General features: G+C 47.2%; 7 protein-coding genes across 7 annotated transcripts; 4 read left to right on the top strand and 3 right to left on the bottom strand.

Moving 5' to 3' along the window:
• Positions 1-182: 182 nt before the first annotated feature.
• FPOAC1_007156 (uncharacterized protein) lies at positions 183-3,326 on the top strand (the record flags this gene model as incomplete). Its single annotated transcript, XM_044851624.1, has 3 exons — positions 183-420; positions 476-544; positions 598-3,326. The coding sequence occupies 3 exons, from the start codon at positions 183-185 to the stop codon at positions 3,324-3,326; spliced, it is 3,036 nt and encodes a 1,011-aa protein (XP_044710336.1).
• Positions 3,327-3,476: 150 nt separating this feature from the next.
• On the bottom strand, positions 3,477-5,883 carry FPOAC1_007155 (uncharacterized protein; the record flags this gene model as incomplete). The annotated part of the gene is made up of 4 exons (XM_044851623.1): positions 3,477-4,303; positions 4,379-5,504; positions 5,559-5,632; positions 5,745-5,883. 4 exons carry the CDS (start codon positions 5,881-5,883, stop codon positions 3,477-3,479), a joined length of 2,166 nt encoding a protein of 721 aa, XP_044710335.1.
• A 752-nt stretch (positions 5,884-6,635) lies between these two features.
• On the top strand, positions 6,636-8,138 carry FPOAC1_007154 (uncharacterized protein; the record flags this gene model as incomplete). The annotated part of the gene is made up of 4 exons (XM_044851622.1): positions 6,636-6,849; positions 6,896-7,078; positions 7,144-8,042; positions 8,136-8,138. The coding sequence occupies 4 exons, from the start codon at positions 6,636-6,638 to the stop codon at positions 8,136-8,138; spliced, it is 1,299 nt and encodes a 432-aa protein (XP_044710334.1).
• An 863-nt stretch (positions 8,139-9,001) lies between these two features.
• FPOAC1_007153 (uncharacterized protein) lies at positions 9,002-10,636 on the top strand (the record flags this gene model as incomplete). Its single annotated transcript, XM_044851621.1, has 3 exons — positions 9,002-9,068; positions 9,125-9,780; positions 9,830-10,636. The coding sequence occupies 3 exons, from the start codon at positions 9,002-9,004 to the stop codon at positions 10,634-10,636; spliced, it is 1,530 nt and encodes a 509-aa protein (XP_044710333.1).
• Positions 10,637-10,992: 356 nt separating this feature from the next.
• Positions 10,993-12,759, bottom strand: FPOAC1_007152 (uncharacterized protein; the record flags this gene model as incomplete). Its single annotated transcript, XM_044851620.1, has 1 exon — positions 10,993-12,759. One exon carries the CDS (start codon positions 12,757-12,759, stop codon positions 10,993-10,995), a length of 1,767 nt encoding a protein of 588 aa, XP_044710332.1.
• A 2,520-nt stretch (positions 12,760-15,279) lies between these two features.
• On the top strand, positions 15,280-17,449 carry FPOAC1_007151 (uncharacterized protein; the record flags this gene model as incomplete). The annotated part of the gene is made up of 5 exons (XM_044851619.1): positions 15,280-15,420; positions 15,470-15,998; positions 16,049-16,101; positions 16,161-17,205; positions 17,412-17,449. 5 exons carry the CDS (start codon positions 15,280-15,282, stop codon positions 17,447-17,449), a joined length of 1,806 nt encoding a protein of 601 aa, XP_044710331.1.
• A 242-nt stretch (positions 17,450-17,691) lies between these two features.
• FPOAC1_007150 (uncharacterized protein) lies at positions 17,692-18,569 on the bottom strand (the record flags this gene model as incomplete). Its single annotated transcript, XM_044851618.1, has 4 exons — positions 17,692-17,743; positions 17,799-17,826; positions 17,884-18,104; positions 18,154-18,569. The coding sequence occupies 4 exons, from the start codon at positions 18,567-18,569 to the stop codon at positions 17,692-17,694; spliced, it is 717 nt and encodes a 238-aa protein (XP_044710330.1).
• Positions 18,570-18,580: the final 11 nt, after the last annotated feature.

Genomic DNA, 18,580 nt, shown 5'->3' with positions numbered 1-18,580 from the left:
CGCGGAGACTTTTGACGGCGGTGGTGGGGCCGTCCGCGGAACGAAGAGTGTCACCATGAACGCAACACAAGTCTTGTTTTGTCTATTTATTAGACATACGACCGTGTTTTACTTCTGGTACATTATTTAAATACATGAAACCAATATTGATACTTTGTCTTTGAACCCACCTTTCAAATACCATGGGTGCATCTTGTTGCGGATCCAAGCCTGGGCAGGATAATGCCAACTTGGATGAACACGACCACGCAAGAGAACACCCTGTTACTGAGCACCACAGTAGCCATGAAAATGACGATACGCATGAAGACACCGATGGTCACGTTCATGAACACGGTGGTTGTGGCGACGATCATTCCGATGCTTCAAGCATCACCTCTCAGGCTTCAACTTGTTGTGGCAGCGAGGAGCACTGCAGCGGTAAGCTCATCTGCAAAGGTTGATTACTAGTGAGTCACGATCTAACTTTGAATAGAAGAATGCATCTACGCGATTGCTGCTCTCCAATGCGAGAAAGCCTGTAGCGAAGATCCCGATCATCGAGGTAACAGAAAACCCAGTCCATTCAGATTATCACGAAATATTTAACGCGAAAAGTGTCCCACAACCAATCGAACGAGCAAGAAACTGGCCATCAAGAGGCTGATGTAGCTTGTGGTACACATCTCGCAGCTGCATTCGAACAGTATAGTATCTACCTCGAACAGATCCGATGCATCTGCCGAAGCGCAATCGAACAGGGGCAAATGTCCCTTGAGACCTGCTGCACTACCAGCCAAGCAAACACCAGCAAATCCAAGCACAGACACAGAAGCAAGCAAGAGAAGAAGAAAGCTCTCCCTGCTGTTCCAACTTTCAAGCCCTCAGGCTCCGCAAACAAAGAAGTTGATGTTGAAAACGCATCAAATGTCGAGACTATTGGCTTCTTGGTCAGTGGCATGGACTGTACATCGTGTGCAGATAAGTTGCTGCGAATCTTTGGAAGCATGTCTGGTGTTTCCAATGCTCAAGTCAATTTTGTCATGGGAAAAGGAGAATTTGATGTCGATTGCTCTTTGACCAATGCGGAAGAAGTCATTAGCTTCGTGTCTGGCGCGACTGGATTTATGCTTAGCAAAATCGTTGGTGGGAACTTCTTCATTGATGTCTTGGCTACGACGGCACAGAGCAAACAACTTGTTGACAGCCCACCCCGGGGCGTAGTCGATGTGCAGTGTCTTGACAAGAGGACAGTTCGCCTCTCGTACGAACCAACAACTGTTGGTGCTCGAGACCTGATGGGGCAGCTACAAGATAAGTGTAACGGTTTGGCCGAGCCTCGTGGCGACCCTCAACTTGAAAACAGCCGTCGTCGTCTCTGGGACCAACTTACAAAGACACTCTTGGCGGCTGCACTGACTATCCCTGTGGCAGTGGTGTCATGGAGCGAGGGCCTCGTGAACAAGAAGACTGAGGGTATCATTTCATTGATCCTTGGTACACTTGTCCAAGCGATCGCCATTCCCGAATTCTATCGCCCAGCCCTCGCTGCCCTGTGGTACAGTAGAACAGTCGAAATGGACATGCTCGTTGTCATCAGCATAACGGCTGCCTATGTCTATTCTATCGTCGCGTTCAGCTTTGAGATGACAGGCAGCCCTCTCGATGAAAGCCAGTTCTTTGAGACCAGCACCATGCTCATCACCTTGATCCTTGTTGGTCGGCTTATAGCTGCCTTTGCAAGAGTCCAAGCTGTTTCTGCTGTATCGCTTCGATCGAAACAGAACAATACAGCTGTACTCGTTTCGACGGAAAGCGATCACGAGATCGACGCTCGGCTTCTTCAATACGGAGACGTTTTCAAGGTTTTGCCACATTCCCGAGTACCTACTGATGGTATCGTCATATCAGGCAAGACCGAAGTAGACGAGTCTATGCTGACGGGGGAAACACTACCGATTGTGAAGCAAAAGGGTAGTCATCTTATCGCTGGCACTGTCAATGGTGACGGTACTGTCACTGTTCAGCTGACGCGCCTTCCTGGCAAGAACACAGTTACCGACATTGCGCAACTCGTTGAAGAGGCCGCGAACTCGAAACCCGAGATTCAGGACCTGGCTAACAAGGTCGCTGGATGGTTTGTCCCTGCTATGTGTACAGTGGCTGTTCTTGTCCTTTTGATCTGGATCGTATGTGGAATTGAGGTACTCAAGCACAGCGCTGGTACCAGTGTTGGCAATGCCATCACGTATACTGTCGCCACCCTCGCAGTCGCATGTCCTTGTGCTCTTGGTCTTGCTGTGCCAATGGTTCTTGTTGTCGCTGGTGGCATAGCCGCTCGAGGTGGTGTTATCATCAAATCTGCCGATATCACTGAAGGAGCTCGCAAGACCACTGATGTTGTCTTTGATAAGACTGGTACTATCACAGAGGCTGAGCTTGTAGTGAATGAGAGGGTCAATTTGAATGGGGACTTGTCAGATAATCTTGCTTTGGCAAAGGCACTGGTTTCTGGAGGCAAACATCCTGTCTCGGCCGCTGTCGACAGTTATCTTGAACTGCATAGCGTCAAGGGTATGGCCGAGGTGCTCAACGTCCATGTTGTCCCTGGAGCTGGAGTTGAGGCCGAATACCTGGATTCGACTGTCAGAGCTGGCAATGCTCGCTGGACTCAAGTTAACCAGCTGGAAGACGTGATACGGCTTCAACACAATGGTCTCACTACACTTGTCGTTACACGCGATGGCGTTCCTCTCATTGTTTTTGGACTTTCGGCCCAGGTCCGCCCAGAAGCAGTACGAGTGATCACTGAGCTCAAGTCTCGCAACATCAACGTTCATCTTGTTTCAGGTGACCAGATTAAGGCTGTCCAGACTGTCGCGGCTTCCGTTGGAATTCCAGCTGACAATGTCGTTGGCGAGCGTACTCCACCTGAAAAGAGAGACTATGTCGCTGCTCTAATGGATCAGGGAAAGCGTGTTCTCTTCTGTGGCGATGGGACCAACGATGCCATCGCGATTGCTCAAGCCGATTTTGGCGTTCAAATGGGAGGGGGTCTGACTAGTAGCGACGTTACTCAAAACGCCGCAGGGGTGGTTCTTTTGAACGGTTTGGAAGGTATTCCATTTCTCCTTGACATCAGTAAAGTGTCGTTCCAACGCATGTACTTCAACTTTGTCTGGTCTGCTGTCTACAACGTTCTGGCGATAACAATGGCGAGTGGTGCTTGGGTTGAGTTCCGGATTCCTCCCCGCTATGCTGGGTTAGGAGAGATGGTTAGTGTTGTTCCTGTCATTCTTGCTGCAAACACCATGTTCTTTGCTAGATACTTTACTTTGAAGGATTAGAGGGATGCGATGTCAAGGTTACGCTAGTCAAGAGAAATTAAGAGTATCATAACAGCCTTAAGTTGAACTTACTCGAGTAATACGAGACTTTAAAAACTGCAATTTAAAAGCACCTGCTCATATACAAATGTAAAACACGGTTAAGTGACGCTAAACAAGAACTACACGACGAGCATTTGTCGCCATGAGAAGATCTGCCCTTGTTTGCACGGAGCCTACCCTCCGGAAGGTTCCATCAGGGTTTTCCTTTAGAACCAAGCCAAAAAGCAAGCCATCTTCAATCGTGGGCGGCATTCTACCCTCCTCCCAGGCCCCCGAACCTGTCGCTTCGGCAAGAGGGAGCAAGTAAACAAAGCCTTCAGTTATATCAGATTCATCTGGGAAAACTTGTAAAGTGACGCGATCGCGTTGGCCTGAGCTCGTAGCACAAATATGCATACGCCATTCCGCTGTGCCATCATAGAGGTGCCGGTTCTGCTGGTATTTTGGCCTGCTTCTTAAACCCTCAGTCACAGTGACTAGCTCTGTGTAGTCATCTTCGTTGCCTGTCAGATACATATATCCACGAAGTAGACCGCCCGAGAGAGTGATCTTGGCTCTGGGAGCACTTGAAATATCTCGTACTTGGACGTGCGGCTTGACAGAGGGTGCCTCGAAGAAGTCGAATGGTCTTCTGACATTTCTTGGGGCCTTGTCAGTGTAGGCCAAACTTGCCCAAGACCACGTCGGTACGCCAGAGTTCTTGAAACGAACGGGTAGATGATGATGAGGCGCATTGGAGACACTCCACCAGAGAGATTCGAGAAGATTCCTCCTCCAAACCCCCGACACATATTCATCTTGGAGGATCTGTGACAGTCTCGTTGCTAGAGCAGATATTGCATTGAGACGGTCAGACTCGAATGTAAGGTTTCGGGAACAGTATTCAGTGAGAACAGTGAACCACATATGCAAAACTTGAGTACGTTCCGCGTCACCTGTAACGGAAACAACATGTGTTAGCTGAGGATAGAACGGAATACTGTGATCAAAAGCTCAAATCATCCACATACTTAACTGGTGACCCTCAAAGGTTGACTTGTATTGTGTTCGAAGAATTCCTCCCATTGTACTCAATGAGGCATCCCTAGACACTATCGTTGCCATGTCCATCTCCAGCTGGCTTGAACTGGTCCCAATGTTTTTCTTGACACCTCGGGGGCAACTCTCAGATGCACTCATCTCCGCGCATTCAAAAGAAACCCAGTAAGGGTCAAAGAAAAATGTTCTTCGCGGGAATATCCTCTCTTGCAAGATCCATCCTCGACTGTCAAGATGTGAGGCAGGCGCTCGTAAGATCGGAGACAATTCCAAAATCACTTTTCGTGTCGTGATTGGAAGGTCAGGTGTATTGATGGTGACAGGAAGACGCAAGGGTCGATTCGCCTGTCCATCGCGATCGTAAAAGAGTCCAGCGTCAGTTTGTTCAGTTGATTCTGCAATATTGAAATCTGCATTTTGGTAATAGTCGGCCATCTTGGGTATCTCATGTACCTTATCATCATCGAGATCTTGGATGATACAGAGCGAGTCAATCCATAGATATCTCAGGCCAAGTTTCTGAGTCGTAATCACGGCATCCCGGAATGTTTTTGTGAGCGTGTTCACCGCGATGCCGTCCTGGGCGTATTTACGTTCTGTTGAAGAATTTGTACTGCAGGAGTGGCCGGGCTTCCAGCGATGACTGAGAGTCGCATATCGCGATCTAGTGATGTGTAGATTGCTCTCTTCTGACAGTACCAGAAAGACTAATCCAGTCGCAGCCTGGGACACATCAAGAAGTCGTTTTGGGTAGGTGGAAAATGACTTAGAAACCTTTTCTCCGCAGATCTGGTGGTCGTTTTCGCAAATTTTGATCCATGATTTCATCTGCGCCATGCTAGCATCGCTTCCTGTAGAAGCGTCGCTGCATTCGGCCTCGAGTGCATGATCGACGTGCTCCCGTACATCCGTTGGGGCCGTCGCTTCTTGATTGCTATGGCGAAATGTAGATCTTGAAATGACCTCCGGATTTCGGATCTGAAAATAGAGATCCATTTGTAGGAAGTCAATTAAAAGAAATGGGGGAGAGTCGCCATGATTCAACCCAATGTCCTCGTCGATGAAGAAGAACTCCGCGTCTTCGGCTTCATCCGCATACTGAAATGCAAGCGAGATTCTTTGATTCCCATTCAAAACACCTTTTCCGCCAACCTGAACCATACGGTAAATAGCACGGCAGAGACCGCAGGTTTGCAATTTGGCCGAGCGTTCCAATGAAGAGAAATCTGGATGAAGAACAGCTTCCATCCTAAGCATGTTTTCATCGACCGGGTCGAAGGCAATGCTTTGGCAAGTGTTGCAAAAAGCCATTTTGTTTTGTTCTTCAATTTGACTTACAGAGGCCGATAAGAATCTGATGATAAAGCGTTTTGGCGCAGTAAGGATCTAAAATTGTGAACATCTGACGAGGCGTGTTGGGCATGATTTCAGGCATCAGCCAGTCTTCTTGGCGCATAGCCTTGTGTTTGCACACCATTCAGCTATTGGTTTTGCTCACGCCACGTCACCTTTACTCATTATTCATTAACTATACTATTTAATCTTTCCTAACAATCTGTTGTGGATGGGTAAGGCTAGGTAGTTGTCCAGGCATATGTAACCGAGTTGGGCAAGAGGTAGTTTATACAGTCAGATTTGAAGCATTATGCGTCATGACACTAATACATGGTGGCCTGTTGCTGCTGACAATGGAAAATGGTGTGGCTGAACTTGATTCTACTTCTCTTGGCTTATGGCGGCGGAACAACCTGTAATTTTGCTTATTGTCTTAATTCAGGCCTTGGGTTTTTAGCCGACAGCAGTGAGAACTATCAGTACCTGTAGACATGAGGTATCGAATTTGCCTATTATGAAATTCACTATTCCGATATAAAATAGATTACTATAGAAAGCGCCATATATTCCACATACTTGCTTTATATCAGACCAGTTATTCAGAGAGCTTAAGGGCAATTCGTCAAGCTATTGGCGAACTCTACATCATCTTGGTCGCTAATTATTCACCCACCCTAACCACTTCACGTTAGTACAGCCTGTAAAGACCACTCCACCAAGACCAGGAGGGCTAGAGGCTAGACGCCGAGGTACAAGCATTTTATACGCTTGATTATATGGACCTCGGCTAACTCTTGCTGTGTTTTATTTCACCCGCTCCTTCTTATCAATAAATTTTCTAACAACTACTTTTGGTCAATGTTTATTACGATGAATAGCATTGAAACAGCCACAATGGTACTTGGTAACGAGCATCACGAGCTTCGCCCCCTGCCAGTATTGTCACCAGCAGCAACAGTCTCTCGAAGAAGTTCCATGCAGGCCTCGGCACCAGAAATCCAGAATTACAGACATTCAGGGAACGGACAACAGCTTGCCCCCGTAGATGGAGGAATCGCAGCATGGCGACTACTCGGTGCAGCTTTCGTATTTGAGACATTGTTATGGGGTAAATCACTCTGCTACCCGAAGAAGTTGATGCTGACATGCAACAGGGTTTCCGTTGTCCTTTGGTGTTTTCCAGGATTACTACTCAAGAATCCCAGCCTTTGCTAGCAACCCTTACATCGGCGTCGTTGGCACAATAGCATCTGGCCTTGGGTATATAGGTGCACCGTTTATTATGCCATTCATCCAGCGACATCAGCGTTGGCGACGGCAGATGATTTGGATCGGTTGTATGTAACTCCCTTGACCCATGGCTGGTATAAGAATTCTTACTAATGGCTCTTGCTCTTACTAGGGCCAATCTGTATTGGCGGACTAGTAGCAGGTTCTTTTGCTAATACGCTCGAGACCTTGATATTGACTCAAGGTGTTGCTTACGGCGTTGGGTTTCTGATCCTTTACTACCCCATACTCATCATGGTGAATGAATATTGGATATCGCGTCGGGGTATGGCCTACGGTCTACTCTGCGGTGCTTCGGGAGTCTCTGGCGCCATCATGCCCTTTGTTGTACAAGCTCTCCTCGCAAAGTACGGATATCAGACAACACTCCGCGCCATAGCTGTTGGTCTGGCTGTAATGACTGGTCCTTTGATTCCCTTCCTAGATGGCCGCCTGCCGCCCTCTGAGCATGTCAATACGCCCAAAACGAATTGGTCCTTTTTCAAGAGCCCTCTCTTCTGGCTGTATTCCGTGTCCAATGTGTTTCAAGGCTTTGGCTATTTCTTCCCCTCGCTATATCTCCCATCTTTCGCAACTTCGCTCGGTCTTGGCGAGAAATCTGGACCAATCCTCCTGGCTATCATGAGCATATCCCAGGTTGTAGGGCAATTTGCTTTCGGGTATCTTTCAGACCGCAAGATGCCGCTCGATGTTCTGGTCTGCACGTCCACTCTCATGGCTGCTGTGGCCACTCTCACTGCATGGAGGCTGGCCAACTCCTTTCCCATCTTAGTTGTCTTTACTATTCTCTATGGGTTCTTTGGAGCCGGCTTTACTGCCACCTGGGCAAAGATGAGCACCACAATCACAGATGACGTGACTGCAGGACCAATTGTTTTTGGTTTGCTCAACTTAGGCAAAGGTATTGGGAATGTCCTTGCAGGTCCGATCGGGGGTCTCCTGGTTTACAGCAGCAGTGCCCCTCAGCACTCGTCGACTACCACGACTTTGACCGAGTCATCGTATCATTGGGTAATTATCTTCACTGGGACCTGCATGTTTGCAAGTACCTGCACTATTTTCTTGCAATATCCGAAACGACTTCTCAAATTCACTTGGAGTTAGTGATGACGTTACTGGAAGAATGGATCCTTGGAGTTGGGTGCCTGCTTTAGGTCATCGCCAAATGCGTCTACTATGACAATTTCGCTTACACTCGATGGTTTGACTGAATTTATTTTCGCTTGTATTACTTTTCCACATTCTTCATCATTTATGTATTCATTTCTTATACATGTACTATGGTACAATTTTACTTCTACAGTGGTTCACTTCTCACAATCAATTCCACTGTTACTTTTGCAATCGTTTAAGCTATCTATGTGATCTATTGAAGTATATCCATTCCTCAGCTTATTATCGAGGGTTGAATAGGCGATTGACAGGCGAGTGGTGTGCTGAGCTGAGATATGTATCATGAAATTAGCGATTAGCTACCCTGTACATGTCACGTGATACACCGACAAGTAGTACTGATTTGTGACCATGACGTTTCTCACCTTTTCTGCCAACACCTATTTAATCTGAAATGACGTTTTAATCTGATTGTTTAATTGATGTGGATGGTCCTCGAAGTCTGATAGAGTTTCAATGTGACTGTGATATTGAAGAACAATCCGGATGCTTGGGATTGATACACCACGAACCCTTGATTGGTTGAGATGGTCTCTGAGGTGACATCAGCTATCGCTACCTATGATAAGGTTTACAACTGATTACCCCGCAACTTGCGTAATCCACAATCAAGTTAGTATCCAATAGTACAAGTGATGATTTGCCCCAGATAACGCTTACAAGATAGTGGCTTGAGAGTAACCACATTGAGTCAAGATCGTCAGGTTACTCCCTGGAGTTGATCCTGAGAGGCCGGCAAATCTCATCCCCACTGTCATTTCTTGGAACCTACATCTCCCAAACCAGGATTATACACAATGAAAGACACAACCAAAGGTGCTGCTTTACGTGCAAAATTGCGATCAAAGACTGGTTGCTTGACATGTAAGGATATAATTATGGTGTTTTCATAACCTCACTGACAGATACTTGTTAACAAGGCAGACAACGACGCAAGAAATGCGACGAAAGGTCTCCAGCCTGCGACCTGTGCACATCGTCCGGGCGCAAATGCGTATGGCCGTCGCAAAACGATCTTGTCGATCGTCGCTACTCACACCACTACAATTCACGGCACCAAGACCGTCGAGGTTCAAAAGCCAAGTCGCAACAATCTGAAGACAGCGACGACTCGCTCGCCGTGACCCATGACAATGGCGAACTTGAGCTTGCGGTTACATCTTCAGACTCCCTCAATGCTTACAATACAAATGCAATCTGTCCATTGGATCTCTTCTCACAAGCCCGTGTAGCGCACAGGGCTTTGTCTAGTCAACTGGACCTTCATGTTTCCCAGCATTTCTCCCACAACTACTTCCCTCTCCTACTTCTTCCCAACTGTTACCGGGGCTTTTACGATGGCTGGCTGACTGAGATTCAACAACTTATGGTGACAAATAAGAGCCTCTACTACTCGGTCCTCGCATGCTCTGCATCTCACATATTCCTCAGCGGTTCAGGACGGGAAATGAACCAAGTGGCGCTCTCGTATTACTCTAGAGGGGTTCGAGAACTTTCAGTTCTACTCAGTAATACCTCCCAATGCGAGAACCACGATGCGTTACTCATGTCGGTAATGTTGCTCTATCTCCATGGGGTATGTCTTCTTGAAATGTCTATTTGAGGTCCATTGCTAATAAGAGAAGTATGGGGGATGGGACATGCACAACGACACTATACAACACGTCAAGGCTGCCACTCGCATCATCAATCTGAAACTTCTCGACCGCCCGATGGGAATCCAGCGCCTCTTTGACCGACTAGCTGTTGAAAGCGTCCTCTTACAGCAATTCCTACTCACAGCGGGGCTATGGTCCGTAACCGCTCAAAGTGACTTTCCATTCGACCACCAGCTTTGGGACAATGTCGAGAAGCTGCTCGAAAAATCGTCACTCCTACCTGGGGCACAACGCGACCTCGAAAGCCCCGTTCTAGGGGCACCCATCTCAGTTTTTCATATTACGTTGATCCTACGCGAATGTTACCGATCAGGGACTATCATCAATCCAGGTATCATGAGAAAGATACAGCGCGAGATACAGTCTTGGGAAAGCGAACTCCGTAAACAGGACTTCATTTTAGCCCAGAGCGCTTCCGATACCTCCATTGTGGGAGTCACCAAGACCAGGGACGAAACATGCATGTATGCTATCATTGCATCTCTTTTACTTGAGCAGGTAACTGGGCTTCAATCTGAAAAATGTATGCCCTCACCAGTGCCCAGGGATCAGTGGCAGATCGGGCTGTTTTTACGGATCCTGAAAAGATACGCAAGGAGCCCGGAATGGGCACGATCCTACATGGGCAACTGGCCAGTATATACGTTGGGACTGTTCCTATCAGAAGAGGAGGATCGCAGGATAGTTGAACAAGATCTCAAGCGTTCCTGGGAAGTCACTAGGATGACTCCAGCCATTCAATATTATCGGGACCTTCAGAAGATTTGGGGATGACAGACCAGTCAGTTTAAATATGGTAAAATAATGGAGAGGATTTATAATTGGACACAAACGGCGACGAAGGCGTAAAGCCTGCATCTTTGCACACATATGGACTATAAGCGAAGACGTGAGACCGATCTTATAACAATCAGAGTCGAACCGGCTTGATTCGACTTCCATCCAAGTATGTATACGTTCATTTAGCACTAGAAGCAATTAGGTCATCAGGTATCAATAATTTATTCACTGTTAAGACACGTGACACTTCGCAGCACTCAGTGTCCAAGATTCACACGTTTGTCACCACCAATTAAGCAGGCTTGAGTAAATAACAAGATAAATTCAGAATTGTAAGTGAAACTATTGAACTAAGGAAGCTGAAGTACATCCTTGAGCACCGTGAGAGCTCCAAACAGCTCGTTGTCATGGTACTTTCGCGCAACAATCTGCAGGGCAATTGGTGCATCAGTGAAGTTAGACTCCTCCCACAGCTTCTTGACCTTGCCACAAGTATCACTCAATGGCTTGTAATCAGCATCATACGACTCATTACCCTCGACCTTGACGGGCGTTGGGACGATAACGCCGGGGTAATCAACGAGGTTATAGAGTGCCGTGTAGTTCCAGAAGAAGGCTGTGTCGTGGGCTGACGCGGGCCCAACGAATCCTGGTCCGATGATGATATCCACGTCTTGCTCTTCCCAGCTCTTGGAGAATGCGAGACGGAAGTCGTCTCTCTCGCGACGCATGAGATTGACGCCTTCAGCTGTTTGCATGCCCAGAGGCTCTGCAACATTCCAGATGTGTTGAGTGAGAGGGTGGATCGGCTCTCCTGTAGATGTAATAGCAGCCCTGGATGCCGTTGCTCCGTCGGGCCAGTACATGCGTTGGATCTTGGACCAAGCACCGGCTGCTTCATGCACCTTGAATTCCTTGAGCTGAATGATATCCTTGTACTTAGGGTCGGAGAGCTGGCTTCGAGCCCAGGCCAAGGCCTTTTGAACTGGGGGCTGAGGGGTGACGAAACCATCATCGCTGATGAAGCCAATCTTCAGAGGACCTGTGATGGGTGTGTCCAAGCCCTTCCAAGGGATAGGCACCAGTCTGGGGTCCTTCAAGTGAGGTTTGGCAGAGAGAACACATTGCATGAGAAGATCCATGTCTCTCATACTTCGGCACATGGGACCAGTTGAGGCCAGGATGTTCAACTCGGCTGAAAAGGGTGAAGGGAGGAAACCTTGCATAGGCATCGTGTAAGAAGTGGGCTTGAAGCCGTAAATACCACAAAAGGTTGATGGGCCACGAATGCTACCGCCAATGTCGGACCCGACGCCGAGGACAGAGCCCTTCATTGCGATGAGAGCTGATTCACCTCCAGTAGATCCGCCAGCTGAGAGGTTGATGTTGAAAGGGTTGAGAGTACGACCGTAAAATCCGTCGGATTCCAAGTGCATGATAGCTTGGGGCTGGTTGGTCTTGCAGTAGAAGACAGCGCCGAAACGTCTGAGGATAGCAACCATGTCACTATCTTCAGTGCCTTGCTTCAAGCTCGCGAGATAACCGTGGGAAGAGTTGGTCCCGATCATACCCATGTGTTCTTTGATACTGATGGGCAATCCGTGGAGAGGGCCAATTGGCTTTCCATGCTTGGCGATGTACTCATCTAGCTGTGTTGCTTGGGCAATGGCTTCATCCATGAACCACTGTGTCAAGCAGCAGGTGAGTTGATGTGCAATGATGGAACGTTTGGCAAAGGCAGTTGCAACTGTGACAGCTGAGAGTTTGCGCTGGGCAAGTTGTTCTAGAAGAGCAACAGCATCATAGTCTTCAGTGATACGGATCTCCTCTTCGGTAAGGATTCCGCAAGACGCAGGAATTCCGGAAACGTTGAGAGGCGGGTTGGCGATCAGAGACGCAGGGAGGTGGTACTCTGAAGGCACTTTGGCCTTGAGATTGTTCAAGATTTCAGCCCGCTTGGCTTCATAAGAAGGTGTGCCGCGGGGAATTGGCTTGGGATCGACTGTGAAGGAAGAAGCATCAGACTTTGCATCATTTGCAAACTCGACGTGGACAAGAGATCCATCCTTGCTGGGTGCAGCCTCTGCAGCAGAAGGGATCGAAGAAAGAAGAGACATGGTAGAATGGAGATGGTGTTGAATGTTTGTGGTGATGAGAGATGGAGATGAGACAAGATGCAATGTGAGAAGGATGATGGTGTATTTAAAGACAAGTTGACTCCGTTGAAACGACTCGTGTGTACTGTAATTCTAATCATGATCATTTGACTCCTTTCGCCCGTTCACGGTCTCAACTATCAGTGGGAATGGATATCAGACTTACGATTAGAGAAGGTTGGCACGCGGATCCTGTCGCAAATAGACACGATTGGATGCACATATTAGTCTAATTTAGTGGGCTGCCACATGCCGCCGTCAATAAATCTCGACCATTCACGTCTATTTGCGCGATCAGTTCGCCAGGACTAGTGGTCGCTAGCTTATCCCCCGCATTTTGGCGAACTACACTACCCCAGCATATCAAGCCCACTAGCCAGATAGCTTTATCATGGCATTCTGGTTTTGTGTAGTCTAGACTCTGGTCTAGGTTGTGTAGATAGTCGAGTGGTAACAAGGTGCGCAATAACCATCTAAGTTTACTCTTGTTGTAATTTATTCTGGCATTAGAGTTTTTCTTCAAGACCCTCATCACTTTATCCACACTATCCACGTCGCTCCAACGGCAGAGCCCCTCGCAACCCCTGGCACAGTCCACCTGGTGGATCTGGACTATGCTCGCTGTGCCAGTTCATCTGGAGACATTGTCCTCAAGTTGACTCCATCGAAGAGTGTCAACGACCCTTTAAACTGGACACTGCATCGTAACTGTTATCACTGATTTGATAAACATGGCGGGAATTGAAAAACATCAATTATCACCTGCGACAGATGTGGATGCCGGTTTGCGGTCTATATATTACTATTACGTGAAGCTAGGTCAGAGATATCATGTTGATTCCACATAACATTGTAGGCCATTGTGATATTCCTCATACGCATAAGATTGTCGTGGATCTTGATCCTGTCAAGCGTTTCGAGTCGCTAATCAACTAACTTGATACAGTTGGATGCCAATGTAGATATGCGTGCTTCCGTTTCGCAGTGGAAATGCTGCTAGTTAGTACTCGTTTTTGAGCTTGCTAGATTTCTTTAATTGTAATCTTTTCTTTTTAATTATCTACATGACCTGTGACTTTTTCAGATCTTCGAGCACGTTGTTACCTGATTGGATAATATCATGGGCCTTGATTGCGAATGTTCTAGTGACTTCGATAAATTGAAAGACGTTGCTGGCGACTGCAAACGTAGCTATGGCTTCCATGGTTTCATCGTTACAGATATCAGAGACTCACTGTTTTGGACAGAGTTAGAATGGAGGCTGGTAGACATTTCCAGATACTGGACTCGAGAGTCTTGTTGGGCTAACGATCCGATATTTGAATGTGGCTATGGCAGTAACATCGCCTTCAACACTGCCTCTGTCGTAACAGTCACACTGGCTATTGGATTCAACCTTATCCAAGAAGAAAAGAATCACAGCAGCGCCAGCTCTGGGGCGTGTTCTAGACATATAGTCCTATTCCATAAAATCAGTCGTGTGGAATAAGCAGAGTAAAGTAAATGTTAGAGATCCGGATATTCATTCATCCGATCCATCAATGATCTTCACAACGCGTCTAGTTCCTCTCATGTGTCTGGTTCTTCAACCTTCAATACACTCAAGTAACCACATTACATTAATAAACCACAATGAGCGAATTTAGTTATCTGGCCATTTGACAGAGGCTGAAAGAAATTAGTCATAGTTTCTTGTCCCTTATTATCTGGAGATAATATATAGAATTAATAAATACAGTAAAGCATATACCCTTATTTTATGTTTAAGACTGATATTAAAATCGATAGTTAATATATAAAGATACAGTTAAGAATTCAGAATGGGAATAGCAGGCTAAAAGGACGAGATGTTTCAGTTGAGCCTTCAAAGATAACTAAAGACTTCAAAGTCAAAGGGCCTCAATCTATAAGCTACAAACAACAGGATAAATAGCGCCAGCAGTAGACAACCCTGTCACATGTGTAATGTTACATGGAGGGCAGAAGCTGAGTATTGTCCACAGCGTAACGAGATAAGCTCGAATCATCTTACAATCCTGGTATGTTAAATGTGGAGTATAAATCCTTCAAGACCTTGCATTCCCGTATGTATGATGGGAGAGTAATGACTTTATCCCCCATTTGAGTAATTCGACTTAAGAAATTGAAGACATGAGAGGGTTAGAAATAAAATCCCAGTTATAATTCTTACTGAGTACAAGGTACATAGCTGTTCTACTGAATATACAAGGGGTTACTTAATATGCTCTTGACAAAAAGGATTCAGTGAAACGCGCTATCACGTTACATTGCAGATAGATCTCCTGACCCACTTACTGTTAATTACCCGGCTGACTTTGGCTCTTGGATCGAATGATCAGGTTAACCTTGATCCTCTCGGCATTATATAACATGTCAGACCGATGACTATTAAACACTCATACTTTAGAAACATTTGCTACAACCTTATTCCAGCAAACCACCCAGGGGAGCTCCAACATCATGGTGTATATATGGAACCTGTTCAGAGGACTCAGTTTTGCAGGTCTTGCTGCTGTGACTTGTCATGCAGCCGCTGTTGAAAGCCGTACATTGACTGAGCGTGCATCTTCAACTGACCGTCTAGTATTTGCTCACTTTATGGTACACCATCCACAATTACACTTACTATTAAGAGAGCTAACATAACTAGATCGGCATCGTCGCCAATAGACAAAGCTCTGCCGACTACGATGACGATATGAAACTTGCAAAGGCTGCTGGAATCGACGCTTTTGCGCTTAATATTGGCGTTGACAGTTACACCGACGCGCAGCTTGATTATGCGTACGACTCTGCGAACCGCAATGGCATGAAGGTATTCATCTCATTTGACTTTCACTTTTGGAAGACGAACAAAGCAGCTAGCGTTGGTGAAAAGATTAAGAAATACGGCACCCGTGCAGCTCAGCTGCGCGTCGATGACAGGGTATTTGTCTCCAGTTTTGCGGGTGACGGACTCGACGCCAACGCTGTAAGAAGTGCTTCCGGATCTAACATCTTTTTCGTCCCCAACTTTACTCCATCAGGCAGTTCGACTAACGGCATTGACGGTGCCTTGAACTGGATGGGCTGGCCTCATAACGGGAACAACAAGGCGCCCAAGGATGGGAAGAGCGTTAGTGTTACCGACGGAGATAACAGCTACGTGAATTGGCTTGGCAGCAGAAAGTACATGGCTCGTAAGTGTCTTGTCTTCCCGAAATGAACTCAGTGACTGACATCGTATCAGCTGTATCACCGTGGTTCTTCACCCACTACGGACCCGAAGTTGACTGGGCAAAGGTACGTAATGGCTCTTATTGTGACACCAACTAAACCCAATTATCTAACGCGTTAATTAGAACTGGGTCTTCCCTAGCGGCTCTCTCTTCTTTGACCGCTGGAACCAGGTCTTACAGAAGGGTTTTGACATGATCGAGATTCTCACCTGGAACGATTACGGCGAGTCTCACTACATCGGCCCCCTCAAGTCCAAACACAACGACGACGGAGCATCCAAGTGGGCCAACGATATGCCGCACAATGGCTGGCTCGACCTCTCTAAGCCCTTCATCGCCGCGTATAAAGCGAAAGACACCAACGTCGCCAGGTACATCGAGAAGGACCAGCTTGTCTACTGGTACCGCCGAAACCTCAAGAGTCTTGACTGTGACGCTACCGATACAACTTCTGGCAGATGGCCACCCGAACCTAACGAGAACTACTTCCAGGGCCGGCCGGATGGATGGGAATCTATGGAAGATGTTGTATACGTTGTCAGCTTGCTCAAGTCTGCTGGTACCGTGGTTGTCAACTCTGGAGGCAACACTATCACAGAGGAGGTCCCCGCGGGAGCAACTCTGATCAAGGTCAACGCCGGAGTCGGAAAGCAGACATTCACTCTCAAACGCGGCAGCAGCAGTGTCTTGTCCGAGACGTCTCTCATGGACATCACCAACGTCTGCCCCTGCGGCTTATACAACTTCAACGCCTACGTGGGAACCGTTGCTGCAGGTTTCTCAGACCCTCTCGACAGCAACGGTCTTGCATCTTTGACTGTCGGACTTCGCGTTTCGACATGTGAGCCCAAGCCCTCTCTCGGGACCAACGCAGCCTCACCGACGCAACCAAACAACCCACGTACAGTGACTAATCCAGGTAACGACCAAGCTTGCATCGAGGGTACTGTGGCAGATGGCGAGAGTGGAAACCTTACCGGTCTCTGCGAGTTTAGCTGTATGTACAATTACTGTCCTCCGACCCAGTGCAAATGCAAGGCGTATGGCTCGCCCTTGTCGCCTCCGGCAACAAATGGCCGTGAGGGTTGCCCTGCTGATGGGCTAAACGATGGATATAAGGGATTGTGCAGCTACACTTGCAACCATGGATACTGCCCTACCGGCGCATGTAAGTATTGCTAGATGCAAGATACCAACTTGGGTAAATTCGGAGTGCGTACACTGTTGGGCGATAACTGCCGGAATATAAGACGTGGAAGAGTACAGTCAACATGGTCGTAGAAAATTGAATTCTATGGAGAGCTTGTATTATGTATTGCCTTCTGAAACTAACTCTATGCCTCGTTTTTACCTTGCAGTTAACTAACTATTCAGTCCTCATTGTTGAAAACTACCAGTATATGGAGATATGAAGTCTAATTAGTCACATTTTAAAGTCTGATCTTCGCCATTAGGACAAATTACTGCAGATGTATCTCAGTACGTATTTTTCTTATGAGATTGAGTATATATATGTATTTTCCAAAACAAGGATAAAGGACAAGATGACTAGATACAACGTGCTTACTCCGGAGTAAACACTGAAATGAAGAATATTTAACAGAGAAATGCACACATCCTACACCAGGGATGTTATTTCCTTCCAGATAGCCTCTTATTTCAAATGGGCGTTGAAGTTGGAGACTGAGAATTTGGCGTTCTGTCCACTGTAATAAATTATTAGCATGTACGAATATAACGAGAAGAACAAAGTAAACTTACGTGAAGGGTTCGGTACCAAACTGGAAGGCTGTAGGAAATCCGTTAGTAAAATGACCTGGTACATAACCAATCTGAATATACATACTGAGGAGGTACTGCTCGCTGGCAGGGTAGTTCTGCGACTTGGCGAGATAGTCCCAGAATTGCTTGATATCAGCATTGAAGTCATTGACCGGGGTAGGCGCAACAAAGCTGAAGACCTTCATGCTGCCATTCATGCCGACCCAGAGCTCCCAGCTGTGGCCTTCAATGGTAACAGTTGTCTGCAAGGTTCCAATGGGCTGAACACCGCCATATCGAGCAAGCCTAGACACGTTAGTAAGTCTATTTGAAGTAGTGGACTCAATACACCTACCAGACCATAAGCTCGTACTCGCCGCTCGAGGTTTCATGGTTAGGATCCGCAGCAGTGAACAGATCGTAAGCAACGTCGGCGCGGATACTCTCACCACTGTACGTCCATTCGGCGGTAGACTGCATGTTGGTGATGGAGCTAACAATCTTCTTGTCTGCTCCGATCTGGAGTGCCGAGTTGGGGTAGGATTTAACGTTGTCCTGACCGCCGGTCCAGTTCCACTCGACGTGCCATCCAGCACCGTTGGCGTTAGTCCAGTCGACATGAGTACACTGGTCACCGGTTCCAGCGTCCTTACCCCAGGCGTTGTTGTTGAATGCGTAGCCGTCGTTGGCGAGGTATCCGTACTGCTCGCAGAGATCCTCAGCGAGAGCAAAAGGTGCAAGAGCACCAGCCAAGAGAAGTGTGGTCTTCATTTTCAATGCGT

This window comes from Fusarium poae, chromosome 2 (genome assembly GCF_019609905.1).
Source record: "Fusarium poae strain DAOMC 252244 chromosome 2, whole genome shotgun sequence".
In the NCBI taxonomy this organism is placed as follows: Eukaryota; Fungi; Ascomycota; class Sordariomycetes; order Hypocreales; family Nectriaceae; genus Fusarium; species Fusarium poae.
This window is presented reverse-complemented; position numbering and strand designations above follow the sequence as displayed.